The 16,589-nt window shown below is 46.1% G+C and overlaps 2 protein-coding genes across 5 annotated transcripts in view; one reads left to right on the top strand and one right to left on the bottom strand.

The window, feature by feature from the left end:
• ASCC1 (activating signal cointegrator 1 complex subunit 1) overlaps window positions 1–7,338 on the bottom strand; it is a 394,613-nt gene extending 387,275 nt beyond the window's left edge. Inside the window, exon 1 of one of the 2 annotated variants that reach the window (XM_068257775.1) lies at window positions 7,042–7,338. The gene's annotated coding sequence lies outside the window, so the exon portion shown is untranslated. The remainder of the gene's footprint in view (window positions 1–7,041) is intronic. The other variant, XM_068257774.1, reaches the window with a different exon arrangement.
• ANAPC16 (anaphase promoting complex subunit 16) overlaps window positions 6,958–16,589 on the top strand; it is a 36,051-nt gene continuing 26,419 nt past the window's right edge. Inside the window, exon 1 of one of the 3 annotated variants that reach the window (XM_068257776.1) lies at window positions 6,958–7,216. In XM_068257776.1, coding sequence (XP_068113877.1) covers window positions 7,176–7,216 — 41 coding nt within the window. In that variant the 5' untranslated portion in view covers window positions 6,958–7,175. The other 2 variants (XM_068257777.1, XM_068257778.1) reach the window with 2 other exon arrangements.

The following is a 16,589-nucleotide window of genomic DNA, read 5'->3' as shown; positions in this document are numbered from 1 at the left end:
TGTACATAAAATGTGATCCTGATAAATAATGTAATGCACTTACAAGATTGATTTCAGGCCCAATTTATTACATTAGCATATTCACTCCACAGTGCACAATGCACACTGCATGCTGGTACTCTGTGCTTATTGTAATGAGAATGCTATATTTAGTATAGTGCTTTTTTCCTGTGGGGCTCAAAGCACTTGATAGCTGCGGCCACTAAGAGCGCACCCAGTAGGACACCCTGCAATGTTAAGCCACATACACACGCTTCATTAAAGTCGGCTGAGGTGGCCAATAATGACTGCCTCAGTGGATAATCAGGTGTATACACTAGCACTGTGATCCCCGACCAATGACACGCACAGTACTCACCCAGCGTGATGGACGATCCTTTTGTGCATGCGGTCTTCGTTCTGTGAAGCCCAGCGATGTTGCCCCCAACAAACGACTTTTTTCAAAGATGTGTACCCCTTTAGGGAGTCTTGCATAAGGACTCCTCACTGAATAGGTGCTGGCTTCTGGTAGAGTACAGAGGCGCCAGCAGGATAAAATGTAATCAAAATTAAAACACTATAAGATGGGGGCAAGGGTGGACTTACCTCCCCAGGGTAAAAAAAAAACAATTGAGTACAATCAAACATAACTTTTATTCTTACTCCAATAGTTTGCAATGAGTTTCGCGGGTCTCAAGCGCGCTTCCTCAGGCACAAACACAATAAGGAGCAAGTCAAGACTTGAGTGCACTTTTATAGCACCATCTTATAGTGTTTCAATTTTGATTACATTGTATCCTGCTGGCGCCTCTGTACTCTACCAAATTATTGTTATCCACCTGCTGGATAGATGTAACTACCTTTTCTTTCTTCTACAGAGAGCGACTTCTTAACCTGAGTGGGGACAGGTTTAAATTCCCCCCATGCGCAATTAGTGGTTGCCTCATCTTGGCAACTCATCCTTGTGAGTATAAACTTGCTATTGTCATTATAACCTTTAGCATCACAAGTAATACACTATTGGGGGCCTTCGATTGTGTTTTCTTTGTTTTACAGGTACTGGCTTTAGACAGGATTAGAACCTTGGTCTCCTATGTCAGAGGCAGAGCACTTAACCAGTAAACTAGATAGTAAACTACCTGCAATGTGTACTCATTTCTGCTTGCATAATCTGCTTCTAACATACCAATTTCTTCTCTCTTACATATTTGTCTGCACTGTTTATCATATCTGTGCAGATATGATCGGCACTTCCGCTCATACTAACTATGGGGTAAGGGAGGAATGAAGTCATATCTGAACAGAGGTGGTCACGTCAGTATTTTAAAATAAGTAACAAAAGTACACTGTATTATTCATTAGAGCCTCTTTTCTGGCATTTTAAGCACACTTAGGGCCCATTCACACTAGGGCGATTAGCTAATCCCCAAAGCACTAGCAGTTTTTAAAGCGCTAATACTATTCTAAACTATGGCAGTGTTCTCACTGCCTGATTGGCGCAAATCGCGGGCGTTTTGCCGTTAGCGCCAGCATTTTTGCCGCGATTCTGGAGCGATTGCAGTACAGTGATTAGTAAAGCGCTGATCGTGATCGCTCTGAATCGCGGAAGTGTCCAGTAATTTTTTACCACGCTAATCACGGTAAAACCACTTGCAGTAAGCGCAAGCATTTTGTGATTTCAGATGTGAACGGGGCCTTAAGTGTAAGTGCACCAACACTTAAAAGAATAAAACCGATTGATTTGCACTCCAGGACAAAGGCCAGCGTCCCCATGCTCCATCAGTCTCATCACTAAGGCAGGGAGCACAATAGTTACGATCGTAGGTATCTTGGTGCATGCAGCAATATGCGCACCGCTCCACTGGCCAGCTCAATGGGAATTCCATGGTCTGCTTGGGAATCGCATGTCATTTGTGTTCTTTTGTGTTTGCTTTTTTTGTTTGTGTTTTAAAATTGGACCGCTCACTGCTTTCTCCAGCATGACGCATGCGTTTTCAATTTTAATGTATTTCGCCGCAATCCAAAAATTCATGGACGATCGCAGAAAATTGCCTGCAGAAATAATATGGAGAGGAAAATTAGGGCGATGCCTCTGAATGCAGTCAAGATGGCACAGCACATCCTCTCCCTCACTGGCAATTGCACTTAAACCCCTGCCCTGGTGCCTAAGTCCCAGAGGCTGCCTCCTCCCCACGTTTCAATCCCCAGAGACAGGCCTGTGACTGTGCACCTGCCAGGAGACATACCTGATCCACAGTCCTTTGACACTCAGCTGCACTGTTGGTGCTGAGCTTCCATCCTCCCTGCATGGTGCACACTGCCGGTACTAGAGATCTGGCTGCATCATTAGGTAGCAATGTAGAGAAACACAGAAGCTCTGCACTCCTATAGGCAAGCACCATGGGACTGGTTTACATCACCCTGCCAGCTGTACTGTTGCTCGTGTTCTGTCTCTGGGGTCTGCTAGTGTTCACAAGAATAAAAGTCTATGCCTGAGTTGGGGGGGGGGGGGGAGGCTTCCTCATACTGGGGAGGGGTTTCCTAGTACTGGAGAGGTTGATACCTAATACTGGGAGCACATCTGGCTAGCTATACTGGGTAGGGAGTGGGGCTACATCTGGCTACCTATACTGGCAGGGGGCTAACTAATACTAGGGACACATCTGCTATGTACACACAGGGACAAGCACAATTCAGAGGAAGGGGGTGCACTTTGGCATCCCTGCCTCTGTTCTTAGAGAACCTTGACTCTTGAGAACACAGTTCGAGTGGAGGGAGATGCAATGAAATGTAATCTCGACAATGTAATACTAGCCCTCCTTCAGGCAGACAACTGAGCTGTGCGCTTCTCAAGCAGTTCAGCGCCTTGTCTGCACCCGTCAGTGCAATGCAGCCGAATTGCAGTGGGTGTCAATTGCTGACACGCAGTGGTTTTACAGCAGAGGACCACAACATGTGACGTCTGAGCACGACCTGTACAGCACTGGTACCAAGCGCTAGCGAGCACCCGGTCGATGCAGGTGAGCAGCTGACAGGTGGTGAATTCATCGCCTGTCAGCTGCCAATCTGAAAGAGGCCTTTGAGTGTGTGTGCACTGTGATATATGTAGGTGTAGGTAGTGAAGGTGGAGGAGAGGGCATCATCTAAATTGGCAACTTGCCAATTTATTTTCTTTCTTGTGCTCTGTAGTTACCGGATTTAGCAGGAAATACACTAGAACACTGCAAAGGGCTAACCAGATTTGAAAGCTAATTAATCAAGCTGTCACTTTTCCTAACCGGATTTAACCCTGTGCACGGGAGTCTGAAGGTGGTAAAGTCATCACTTCAGCTGCTCCTGGGTACTAGCGCTTGTTACTGCTTGCCATTTGGCACAGGCATTAGAAAGACGTCTCTCCTGGGGAATTACTTCCAAACTCTGTATGCTGAGGCATTTTAGTTTTTTATTCAGACCGATTATATACAGCATAAATTTAGTTTTTAACTTAACTCACAAATAGCATCTAGCACAATTTACAGCAAACTCCTTATTCCACCTTAGTGTAGTTAACACCCTTGAGATAACACAACCACTAAATTAAAGAGTAACTGTCAGGCTGCAGAAGCTAATTTAAACCTCTATTCTCCTGTGTTAAACAGTTTAGCCGGAAGCCAAAAAGGCAATAGTGAAGATAAAAATCTCTCTTACATTTGATGTGTGCTTATCAGCAAAGCTGTTAGACCCAAGAGGACGCAAGCCGCATACCATACTGCAAAGCATTCTGGGGCCCTCCCCTCGGCTGCTAAGGAGAAGTTACAGGATCAAGTTTCAGCAGCTTGTAACTCAGTCCAGCGCACAGCACTGAAAAATCTCCGGGCAGAGTACACTGCAGGAGTCCGCTATTGTTCCTAGCCACATGGCTAATTAATATTCACTGCACACTAGTGTTATTCAGTACGAGCTTTTTTGTGATCAGGAAGCAGGCAGGACATGACGACACATTTGGCTTCATAGGAGACAGACAAACATGGAACCTGCCATGAGCTGTCAGGAGCATCAATCTCTGCATATACTATATACAAATTCTGTGAAGTACAAATGTGGACAGTGAAATGCATATGTAATGTAAGTACAGCCAATCTTTAGCTACTGATATATGTGTTTATTTTCTCTGAGACCCTATACCTAACAGCTCCTCTTTAATGAACGTACACCTGAACTGAGAGGGAGATGAAAGCCGACATATTTATTTCCTTTTAAACAACACCAGTTGCCTGGCAGTCCTTCTGATCTTTCATTCATCAGTAGTGTCTGAATCACACACTTTAACCAAAACTAGAGCAATTTTCACCTGTCAGCGCTCCTTCCATTAATTTGCCTATAACTTTATTACTACTTATCATAACAAAACAATCTATATCTTGTTTTTTTCGCCACCAATTAGGCTTTCTTTGGGGGGTATTTTTTGCTAAGAATTATTTTATTCTAACTGCGTTTTTAACAGAAAAAATAAGAAAGAAAATTGAAAAAAATCATTATTTCTCAGTTTTCAGCCATTATAGTTTTAAAATAATACATGCTACCGTAATTAAAACCCACACATAAAATATTTCCCTAGTACAATGTGAGTTGCCAATATTTTATTTGGAAACAAGGTGCATTTTTTCAGTTTTGCGTCGGTCACTATTTACAAGCCCATAGTTTCAAAATTAACAGTAATATACCCTCTTGACATACATGTTAAAAAAAAGTTCAGCCCCTAAGGTAACTATTTATGTAAAAAAAAAAATGTAATTTTATTTTTTTTCAATACACATTTTTGGGGGGCCATTATGGGATAGTGTAGGAGGTAATGCGTTGATTTAAAGTGTATTTGTGGGCTTTTTTTAAAATTAAATCTGTGTAGGTGTAATTTTTTCTATTTGGCCACAAGATGTCCTCACGCAATACTTCCTACTGTATCTTTATATGAGGCTATAGGAAGTAAATCATGCATGGGTTTCGTTGGAAGTAAACAAATGATCGCAGCGTCTCTGATGCTTGCAACTATTCATACGGAGACAGAGAGGAATAAATTAGAACTGCATTCCCATTCAGTCACCTCCCGTCTAACCATCGGCGGTGATAATGAGCATGGGAGCGCGCAGGGGGGTGAGAGGAAGTGTGCGGCGGGAGGTAAGAGCTACGTCCCTGCAAGGGGAAGAGGGAATTTGCAGGGATGTAGTTACTCGTCCCAGGGGAGGGGAAGTGGTTAAACCAGCACATGGCTAATTCAGTCAGACTTGACTGAATTAGATTTTAATTCAGATCAGAGCACCTGATCTGCATGCTTGTTCAGTGTCTATGGCTATATTAAGCTGCGTACCCACCACACAATTTTCCCAGTGATCATGCTAACGACGTTTTGTGGCGTGTGCAAATAACGATTGTCACAGTGGATTGGATCTTTAAGATCCCGACAACACAGCGCAAAGTACCACAATCACAACCGTCGCATGACCTCGCGCTATCCCGCCGGCAGGAAGATGTATCAGGAAGCTCTCGTCGTGGAGTGACGTTGCTGGATCCATCTTCCTACATTGCCATGGTGAGTATTCAGCTTTAGAAACAGAGGCTCAGCAGGACAGCTAGACAATCTGCAATATGAGGCTCAGGACCGTGGTCATTAGAATCTGCCGCTCTCCATGGGCCCTGACACACAAAAAAGCGTTTTTGCATGTCGTTTTCGTCTATAAAAAAACGCTATCATTGACACATTAAAATTGCAGCAATTTTGCCCCGATTTTAATGTTAGTCAATGGAGGCAATTTTTAAAAAACAAAAATGACCCGCAAAACGCTTTTCGGTGTGTCAGGGCACTAACTCTGATACGGTGTAGATTCTATGCCGTGGCTGCGGTCATGTGACAGCTGAACTTCCTCCTACTAGTAAGGAGACAATTTCATTGGCTCCTTACTAGGTGATCACTGTGAGCCAATAACAATGATCACAGACAGCAAACTGAAAAAGCTCTGATCATTCCTAATAAAGGATACCTGAGGCAAAGTCATTTCTACAGAGAAAACAGGCAGCAGTCCTCAAGCCCACCTCTCCTGTTCCCCTCCTAAATGCCCCGTACATTGCGCAAGTGGTGGACGAGCGGCTTGCGTCCTTAGCTTGGAACACGTCGTGCATGTGCACTACGAGTCTTTACGTAGAGTGCATGCGCAGAGCGCTCCCGGACACGGAAACGTGATCAAGGTTGCATGCCACCAGGCCAAAGCTTGCATAGTAGTACGCAAGGTAGGGAGGCATTTAGGAGGCAACAGAAGGGGACAGAGGAGAACAGGTAGAGGGGACCAGTGGGTACGAGAACTGCTACCGATTAGGGTTGCTCTCACGAGTAATTACCCGTGATTCAAATGAGGCTTAATTGGCATTTTGCACAAGTGTGCGGCAAGGATAAAAGGGGTTATTTACCCATAATTCCGCCATCCGCCCTGTGTTCCAAGCAGCTTGCATGCGCCCTATTGGTTGCGTTGCAAGCCTCACACCGGCGCACTTCTTCCTTCCGGCTTGAACGAGGAAGTACGCCAGTGTGAGGTTTGCAACACGACCAATAGGACGCATGCAAGCTGATTGGAACGCAGGCGGACAGCGGAATTATGGGTCAATAACTCCTTGTATTGCTGCCGCACACCTGCACCAATTAAGCCTCATTTGTATCACGAGTAATCACTCCTGAGAGCAACCCTGCTACCTATACATGCCTGCTTCCTCCATTTGTAGAAATTACTACACCGCAGGTATCCCATTTGTAGAAATTACTACACCTCAGGTATCCTTTAAATAGAAATATGTCAGCCTCTATATCCCTCTGTTCAGTTGAACTTTTAACTGGGGGGGATGTCACACAAAGGAACACGTATGTGAGGACACAGGTGACAGCACACATGCATTCACACACTAAAGTCGTTGTAATGCTGGCCACACATTACTCCTCACAGCGCTTATACATGGCAGTGAGGAGATCTAGCAGCCTCGTATGCACAGCGCCTATTTAACTCAAACATACGATACAGCAGCACTTCCAGCCATTCTTACCAACTAGACCTGCTGACAACGTCACTTCAGAGAGCCGACACCACAGAGGCGCAACAACTCACTGCGCAGCCGTCTAAAACCCCGGCGGCCATATTTATGACTGGAAAATAGCCATCGTTACAACGATCACGGGGATGTTCTCTTTTTCCCTATCAACGTCCAATTCTCTAACCAGGTAACTAACATTCTACATTGGTTACTAAACAATTAGCGGGGATAGTGTTAGGTGACGCACTACAGCAGAGTGTGTACTGCCCGAGTCCAGTATGGCAGCTGTAGGAGTGAAGGGGAAAGTACTGTACGAATAGAGTAGCATTTGGCGCACATCCAAGCTGAAGAAGTGGGGACTGGGGAGAGGGCTTTGTGTTTATGGATTTAGGAGAGGGGCGGTGAGGTAAGATGCTGTGCTAATTCCATGTGTGGCTCGTTATTATCCTGTATAGCTGCATGATATAGGGACATCTATTAGAGAAGCTATCTTGTATGTATATCAGTCTGCTGGATGTCTCTGCTAGCACATTAGCCTTGTTCTACATGCCCAACTTGAGGTTTTCTTTTTGAAGAGTGGAGTGTTATCCATAGCAACCGAATACCCTGACCGGTGTGAAAGCACGAACAATGCAGGACAGGAGACTTGGGTGCAGCCATAGCATACCTCCCAACTTTTTGAGATGAGAAAAAGGGACACTTAAGCCAAGCCCCTGCCACACCCATGACTACGCCCCCTATCACACCCCTAGTCACGCATACTGTAAAGATTTCATAAGAAAAATATACTGTTTTATAATTCAGACCACACTGGTCCTTTCTATCCTGGTTTATTTTCCTTCATATTAACATTTTAAAATTAGTAATATATCAGTTTGAAGGATGTCGATAAAGTTTAGAGTCAAACACATTTTTAGTAGAGAAATATATATATTTTTACATAGAAAGGTTATTTTCCGTTAGCCGGCGCATCCTCTAGGTGGCGATAGAACTCCAGCAGAGTTACATCTTTCCCTACTATCCATGGCGGCCTGGAAGGGGAATAGTAATTGTCGCCACCTAGAGGATGCGCCTGGCTAACGGATAAGTACCCATAGAAAGAGGGACAAAGTCCTGAAAGAGGGACAGATGAGGAAAAAGGGACAGGGCTCCCAAAGAGGGACAGTTGGGAGCTATGCCATAGGGCCAGATTTTTTAAAGCATTACCGACAGCTTTTTCTTCTTAAACTGTTCTAACCAGCAGGGAGAACAGTTCTGCATGATAAGAAGAACCTTCTTAAATCCTAGGTGATAGTGGCAGTTTAGCGTGAATTTATAGAGCTGCACTACAGTTAAGTAAAGTGCAAATCCATCCCTAACCGCATACATTTGAAATCGGCGCCGGTAGACTTAGGCGCAGGCTACAGCCAGTATATGGCTGATCCTGCTTCTGCACAAGTCCGGGCCGTATTAATTACTATTCCCCCTCCAGGCTGCCATGGATGGTGGGGAATGATGTAATTCAGCTTCCAGCGATTGCTGGAGGCCGAATTATTGTGCTTTTTAAGCAACCTCGGCTCCGTCTTCTGATGGCGCCGACGTTACTCACTGAGCGCTGCTCAGTTGTGATTCCCTTTATTGTTTATGGAGGCGCCAGATGCGACCAAATCTAGCAGCGCCGAAAAGCACTGCTCCGTCCCTAACCTGCTGCAGATTAAGAAGAGCTTCATTGCAGTTCCCCAGATAGTGCAGCACAGCAAGCTAGATGTGATTTGTGAAGGGCTCCTCCCCCTCACTCAGAGCCTGCTGGCAGCAGATGTGCTGGTTACCTAAGGTAAAAACTGTTCTAAGCAGCAGAGTAACTGTTCTACATGATAGTAAAAAAAACTTCCCAAAGCCTACACAATAGTGGCAGTTTAGCGTTAATTTCGAGAGCTGCACTACAGTTAAAGAGAATCTGTACTCTAAAATTCTTACAATAAAAAGCATACCATTCTATTCATTATGTTCTCCTGGGCCCCTCTGTGCTGTTTCTGCCACTCCCTGCTGCAATCCTGGCTTGTAATTGCCAGTTTTAGGCAGTGTTTACAAACAAAAGACATAGCATGTGATAGGCTGAGAGGAGCTCAGTCTGTGACTCACACAAAGCCTGCAGGGTGTGTGGAGAGGGTGTGTATAGCTTCTATCCTACTACAAGCAGACCAGCACATTCCTGCCTGAGCCCGACAAAGCCGTCAGAGGAAAGAAGATTAGATAACATAGATAATACAGCCACTGTGCAACTAGAAAAGGCTGCAGTAATCCAGACCACATTAGAACAGGTATAGGAACTTATTGGATAGAAGAAATAAGGCTGAAAGTTTTGTTACATAGTCTCTTTAAGAAAAGTGCAAATCCATTCGTAAACTGCTGCAGATTAAGAAGTGCTCAATAGCAGTACTTCAAATAGTGCAGGCTAGACATGATTTGTGAAGGGCTCTTCCCCCCCCCCCCCCCCTTTTCTCAGAGCCTGCTGACAACAGATGTGTTGGTTACCTCAGCAAAAGCAATTTCCCTCACACACTGCATTGCCTGAAAGACCTACCTAACTCCTCCTATTCCTAACAGTTTAAGAAGGAATCTGCACTATTTAGTGATTTCTTAGGATGTCTGAGACAATTCTGCACGGATTTCTAAAAATGTACTAATATTTTGTCTCAGACACTCTTGATAAATTTCCCCCTGAGAGACCTTCCTAACTCCTCCTATCCCTTACAGTTAAAGAAGGAATCTGCACTATTTAGTGATTTCTTAGGATGTCTAAGACAGTTCTGCACACATTTCTAAAAAACTACTAATATTTTGTCTCAGACACTCTTGGTAAATGTCCCCCATAGACCATAATAGGAATTACGGCTATAACAGCGCACAGTCAGAAGACAGAGCTGAAGTTACTTTGATAACACTGTAATTCGGCCTCATTCCCCACTATCCACGTGGACCTAGAGGAGGAATAGTATTTAACACGGCCAGGAACCTGTGCAGCAGCAGGATAAGCCGGCTGTATACTGCGTCTAAGTCTCCCGGAGGCAAATTCTCTTGGACGCGGTGCATTGCAGTGTGACAAGCCGCATTACAAAGCAGCCGTTATGCAACACCACATAGCCCCACTGTGGCTGTAGCCTTACTGAAATGGTACCCTTCATCCCATCCTCACCCTCTTCTCACATTGAAGGTTAGAGCTGCTACACACCATCTAAAGAGGAACTGTACCGAAAGACAGTAGAGGGAGGCAGGGGCGTAACTACAGGGGAGCAGCCCTTGTGATTACAGGGGGGCCCAGAACTGTAAGGGGGACCCAACTACTACTCTTTACTCCCTCCAATAAAGGAGTCCATCCTTCAGATAAGTCAATATATTGCAAAGTGAAGAGTAAAAAAAAAATGCGGCACTGTACTGGTCACATTGCAGCGGAAGGCAGCAATGCAACGTTGCATTACTGTTGCAATCCTATTTTTTTAGGATTCACAACGTAACGCATATAGGCCCATATGCTATTCCACTTTCTCCTGCGTTATCTCCTAGGTAATAATTTTTCATCTTCTAATTAAAATAACTGTCCAGCACATTTCAACTGAAAAAGTACTGAGAAGTAAGTACAAAAGTACTATCAAAATTATTTTGAGTATTTTCTTGCTTGCTGGTGGCTTAACAGGCATTTTATTGACCAGGAGAAAACGAAGGTGAAAAAGTGAATTGCATATGGCCCTTAGTGTGAAGAAAGCCTTAGTGGTCTTACCTCTTCTAGAACATCACAAAAGCTTAAAGGGAACCCGAGGTGAGAGTGATATGGAGGCTGCCATGTTTAATTCCTTGTAAACAATACCAGTTGCCTGGCAGTCATCTGGATCCTGTGTCTCTAATACTTTTAGCCATAGACCCAGAACAAGCATATGCAGATCAGGTATTCTGAATCAGCTGACTCAGGTTTTACTGGATTAGCCATATGCTTGTTCCAGGGTTTGACTCAGACACTACTTATGCTAGAAGATCAACAGGGCTGCCAGGCAACTGGCGTTGTGTACAAGGAAATAAATATGGCAGCCTTCATATCCCTCTCACCTTGGGTATCCTTTAAAGGACAACTGTACCTTTTTTTTTTTTTTTTTTTTTTTTTTTTTTTTTTTTTAACAAAAAAGTTAGATACTCCTCTAAGAGGAGGGAAAGCTCTAATCTAAATCAATTAAAGCCTTCCTCTTCCTCTCTGCATCCCCTCGTTTCCACTGCCGGGATGCTATTTAAATCTCCCACCGGCTGCATCTTCGGATATTCTCAGAAGTACTTGGGTTTTCGAGTACTTCCGAAGACAAGCAGCTCCATACTCCACACAAAAGAGTCCATGTGCGCAGTATGGAGCTGCGCATCTTCGGAAGTACTGGAGACCTGAGTACTTCTGTGGCCTTCCGAGGAGACCTGAAGGCCTCTTTGACATTAACCTCCTTGGCGGTATGAAAAATACCGCCAGGAGGGAGCGCAGCAGGTTTTTTTTAAAAAAAATTTTTTTTAATCATGTAGCGAGCCGAGGGCTCGCTACATGATAGCCGCTGCTGAGCGGCACCCCCCCGCCCGCTTCGATCGCCTTCGGCGATCTCCGATCAGGAAATCCCGTTCATAGAACGGGATTTCCTGGAGGGCTTCCCCCGTCGCCATGGCGACGGGGCGGGATGACGTCACCGACGTCACTGACGTCGGGACGTCATTGGGAGTCCCGGGCCACCCCTCGGCGCTGCCTGGCACTGATTGGCCAGGCAGCGCTGGGGTCTGGAGGGGGGGGGGGGCCCGCGCCGCAGCAGATAGCGGCGATCGCAAAGGGGCCGGCGGCGATCAGAGTGCTGGCGCAGCTAGCAAAGTGCTAGCTGCGTCCAGCAAAAAAAAAATTATTAAAATCGGCCCAGCAGGGCCTGAGCGGCACCCTCCGGCGGCTTACCCCGTGTCACACACAGGGTTACCGCCAAGGAGGTTAAAGCAGAATTGAAGGTATGCTAAAGAGTTTCACCTACCTGGGGCTTCTGCCAGCCTCTTGCAGCCGACCTGTGCCCACGCCGTTACCATACGATCCTCCATTCTCCGGCTGTGGCTCACTTCACACAGTCTGTGTCCACTGCGCCTGTGCGGCCCTGGCTGCGCATCCTCGTTCATGCTCCCGTTGCTGAGAGCGCACTGCACTGGCGCAGTAAAGATTTTCTCGCACTGCGACTGCGCAGGACGCTCCTGGCCACGGGAACGCGTACAAGGATACGCATGGCCAGGGCCCCGCAGGCGCAGTGGACGCCGACTTAGAAGTTGGCTTCAACTGCGTGAAGTGGTGAAAGTGAGCCACGGCGGGGGAATGGAGGATCGTACAGTAATGACGTGGGCACAGGTCGACTACAGGGGGCTGGCAGAAGTCCCAGGTAAGTGAAACTTTTTTTTTTTTTGCATATCTTTAGTTCCGCTTTAAAGTCAAAGGATGGAACAGGGGGCCGCAGCGAAGAACGGGAAGGTTCTAAGGCTAGGTTCACAGTGGTCCGTTGCATAACATGCGTAATGAGTGTGAACTGCAATGGAGACTGGACATAAACTTTAAGCACTTTTTCCACCACTATACATCCTCTGTGACTTCACCTAAGCCACGAGGATGTAGATATACAGTGGAGGAAATAATTATTTGACCCCTCACTGATTTTGTAAGTTTGTTGTGAGAATCTGCTCAGCTGCCTGTGCAGACAGGCAGCGTTTTGATCACTGTTCACGTCTGCATTCTGCAGGTCTCTTTAAGGCCTGGTGCACACCAAAAACCGCTAGCAGATCCGCAAAATGCTAGCAGATTTTGAAACGCTTTTTCTTATTTTTCTGTAGCGTTTCAGCTAGCGTTTTGCGGTTTTGTGTAGCGGTTTTGGTGTAGTAGATTTCATGTATTGTTACAGTAAAGCTGTTACTGAACAGCTACTGTAACAAAAAACGCCTGGCAAACCGCTCTGAAGTGCCGTTTTTCAGAGCGGTTTGCGGTTTTCCTATACTTAACATTGAGGCAGAAACGCATCCGCAATCCAAAATCTGCAGCAGCCCGGGAGTATGCGTTTCTGCAAAACGCCTCCCGCTCTGGTGTGCACCAGCCCATTGAAATACATTACCCTAGCGGATCCGCTCCCGCAAGCAGATCGCAAACAGCAGCGGAAACGCTCCGGTGTGCACTAGGCCTCAGAGAGACTTTCTGTCAGTTCTGCAGCTTGTGTTGCTGAGGAATTTGCATACATTAGTCATGCAAATCCGTTACCTGCCTTCTTTTGATGACTGGCACTATAAAAGCATTCTGCTCCCAGAATGCTTTGCTGGACATTTCACTTCCATGGTCTGTTCCTGATGGACACTGCTGGAGTGTCAGCCATTGCTATCTAGTATAGTTAATTCCTGGGGGTTGCTTTAGGCTCCCCTTCTAGTCCAGTCAGGTTGTATTATCTGTTTTGCCTGTTCCGTCTGTCTTGTGTTTGGATCGTACAAGCCCTAGCGTTAGCGGCTGTGGATCCTTCTGATTGAGTCTGGAGTGTAGGTTGAAACAGCGGTTGTTTCTGCCTACCTCATCTGTTCTGTCTGCCGTGTGTTTGGATCGCACTCGCCCTAGCGCTAGTGCTGGGGATCCTTCTGTTCTGTCTCCTGGGATCGCGCTAGCCACTTTTCGCTAGCGCTGGGGATCCTTCTGTTCTGTCTTCTGGGATCGCGCTAGCCACTTTTCGCTAGCGCTGGGGATCCTTCTGTTCTGCTACTCTGTCTCCTGGGATCGCGCTAGCTACTTTTCGCTAGCGCTGGGGATCCTTCTGTTCTGTCTTCTGGGATCGCGCTAGCCACTTTTCGCTAGCGCTGGGGATCCTTCTGTTCTGCTACTCTGTACTTGGATCGCGCTAGCCACTTTTCGCTAGTGCTGTGGATCCTATCTCTCGCTTGTCCCTGTTTTCGTGTGTCTGTCTTGTCCGATTCGAAACGCTTGCTGTAGGCTCGGTGAGGTAACCGTTAAGCAAGCGCTCGCGTTCTCTGTTTCGTGTTTGTCTGTCTTTGGTTAGTTAGGCGTGCTTGTCTCTGTTGTGCGTAACACGCGGAGACCGCGCACGAACGCGTGCACTGTTGCGAATGAGTGCGGTGTTCGCGTTCAGCTAGCATTTGTTATTTTCTTTATCTTTCTCTTTGTATGATTTGCTGTGCCTTTGCTACCCTTGTGCTCTGTCCTGCTCAGTCTTGTGTCGCTATTGGCAATCGCCATTCTTGCGATTGCGTTTCCTACTTCGTTTCTGCCGTTGTGTGTTCGCCGTCGCTGGGTGGCGACTAATTTGGTGGGCACACATTGGTTCTGTCCTTTTGCTCTGTTCCCTGTGGGCTATCCAGCCCTGCCTGATTGTACCTTGTCCCGGATCTGTACAATTCCCATTTGGCATCTGTGGCTGTGCAGTGGCTGTGTTCGCCTGCACTCCACAGCGCCATCTGCCGGTGGGAATTGCCCTCTGCGGGTGCATAGCACCTAGCCTGGGTGTCCGCAATAATACGCTTGTGGAGGAAATCCGCCGCGTCAGCGCACGTCTGGTGCGCTGACCACGGAGATGATTCCGCAATCGTTACAGAATGTCCAGCCTAACCAAAATCCCCAGGGCAGAGGGAACCTTCGATTTTGTTCAGATGTCATTGCCTGAGGCAAAGGCATATGTGGATCCTATTATAGGTAGGATCGCACACTACATTAAAGCAGTTAAAAAGTCTGTCCTCGTTCCTGACCCCAACCCATATGGAGATTACCTAGATACTGGGTTGTTTGAACCGCCATTTGCCTCATGGGAGATTGGGGCCTTGTTGGAAGAGTTTGATTTCGATTGGAAAGCCTTTTGCGATTTTTATATCGCAAAGAGCGCGGATGACCTGAATGATTGTCTCGACCCTATGTACCTTTTGATCGATTCTGATGAATGTGATGAGTGTGATGTGGATCTGGTGATTTATGTGTGGCAGACTATTTTGGACGAATTGCACACACACCAACCAATTATTTCCAATAAAGAGACACCATTGTCACATGATTATTCCTGTCTTTCTGGGGTAAAGCAAGTGAGTTTGGACACTGTGCGACCTGAAATGAATGGGTGTGCCTTGACTGTGGACACCTGCGTGAATTCTGATGGAGTTTCTCCCGTTTGTTTAGAGGTTAAATCTGTGCGATCTGATGGCGGTTTCTCAGATGTTCCTGTCGATTGTGATCGGCGTGAGTGTGTCAGGTTTGTCAATGATTTGTGTGATCCCTTGTCATGTAAAAACAGATCTTCTCTCAGTACTACTTTAAGATGCTCCATCTATGATCTTGCTATGGGGAAAATTCCCAAACTATGCAGTTTCAAGAGTAAAATTAATATGATTCCTCATGTTGTTGTCACAACTTCCCCTAACATGGTTCAGTATGAATGCTCAGACCTAGTCAGGTGTGAATGGGAGCCCCCGTTCCAGAAAAAACAGCTCGAAGCGTTGGTGTATGAATTGGAGAACGATTCAGAGTCGTTTTGTGAGTACTACATTGCCAGAAGTGAATCTGTCTTGAGAGCATGTATAAGTTATGCTTCCGCCTTAAGAGAAAAAAAGGGGTGTGAATTTGACTTTGTGAGCCCGCTGATTTGTATGTGGAAAATGATTCTGAATGAATTACGTGTACGTCATTCAGGTGACGTTTGTAAAGGTACATTGTCAGCTGGCGTTTCTGAGATCCAGCAATCCAGCCTGGAGACCTCAGAATCCCTGTCTTTGGAGTGTTCGGTTTCGCAACCTAAAGCGATTGCGGATTCGCAAATTTTGCGTTCTGTCTCCTCGGATTCGACATCGTTAGCCGAGTCTAAGAATGAGACAGCACTTTGGTTTTGTGAACCTGATATTGAAGCACCTTTGCTCTGTCCAGAGAAGATGTCTCTGAGCCTGCCCTGTATCATGAATAAAGACATTATGTCCACTCGCATTGACATTTGCGAGTCTGATTCTGAAGTAAGTACTGACTCTCCACCCAGTAATCTGGATGAGTCAATACTACCTTGTTTAAAATCTCCTGCAGTGTCCCTAGAGGCTCGTCTAGGTATTGCAACCATTGTTACCTGTTTCTCTGCTATTTTTGAATTGCGGTCGGGTTTGACTGCTATGGAGGAATTTCCCTGCAGTGAAACGAAACTCAGAAAGCCAGAGTTAGTTTCACTAGATATTTCTGTGTATCCCTGTCCTGATGATGAAATTCAGTCTCAGTTTATGGTGGAACCTTCCCTGGGACATCTGCCCGGTTCACAAAATAAAGTTCAAGCCTTGCCCTGTAACATGGATAGTTCAGAATCCTTCTTAGGAAACTTGAAAAAGGATGTTCCTGAGGTCCTGTCTGACCTCCCGGAGATCTCCGAGTTCCTCCCAAAGGGTGCAGAACTTGTAGGAGACGTCTCCTGCTCCCCAAGTCCTTCTGAGGTGTTGCCCACTTCAGTAGGCATTGCTGCCTTGCTGGCTACCTTTTCAGCTCTGATGGAGCTTCACGCCTGTGTAGTCAATGATGATATTATTGT

Source organism: Hyperolius riggenbachi, chromosome 10 (genome assembly GCF_040937935.1).
Source record: "Hyperolius riggenbachi isolate aHypRig1 chromosome 10, aHypRig1.pri, whole genome shotgun sequence".
Lineage (NCBI taxonomy): Eukaryota > Metazoa > Chordata > Amphibia > Anura > Hyperoliidae > Hyperolius > Hyperolius riggenbachi.
Note: the sequence above shows the minus strand (reverse complement) of the source record. Positions and strands in the feature narration are given on the sequence as shown.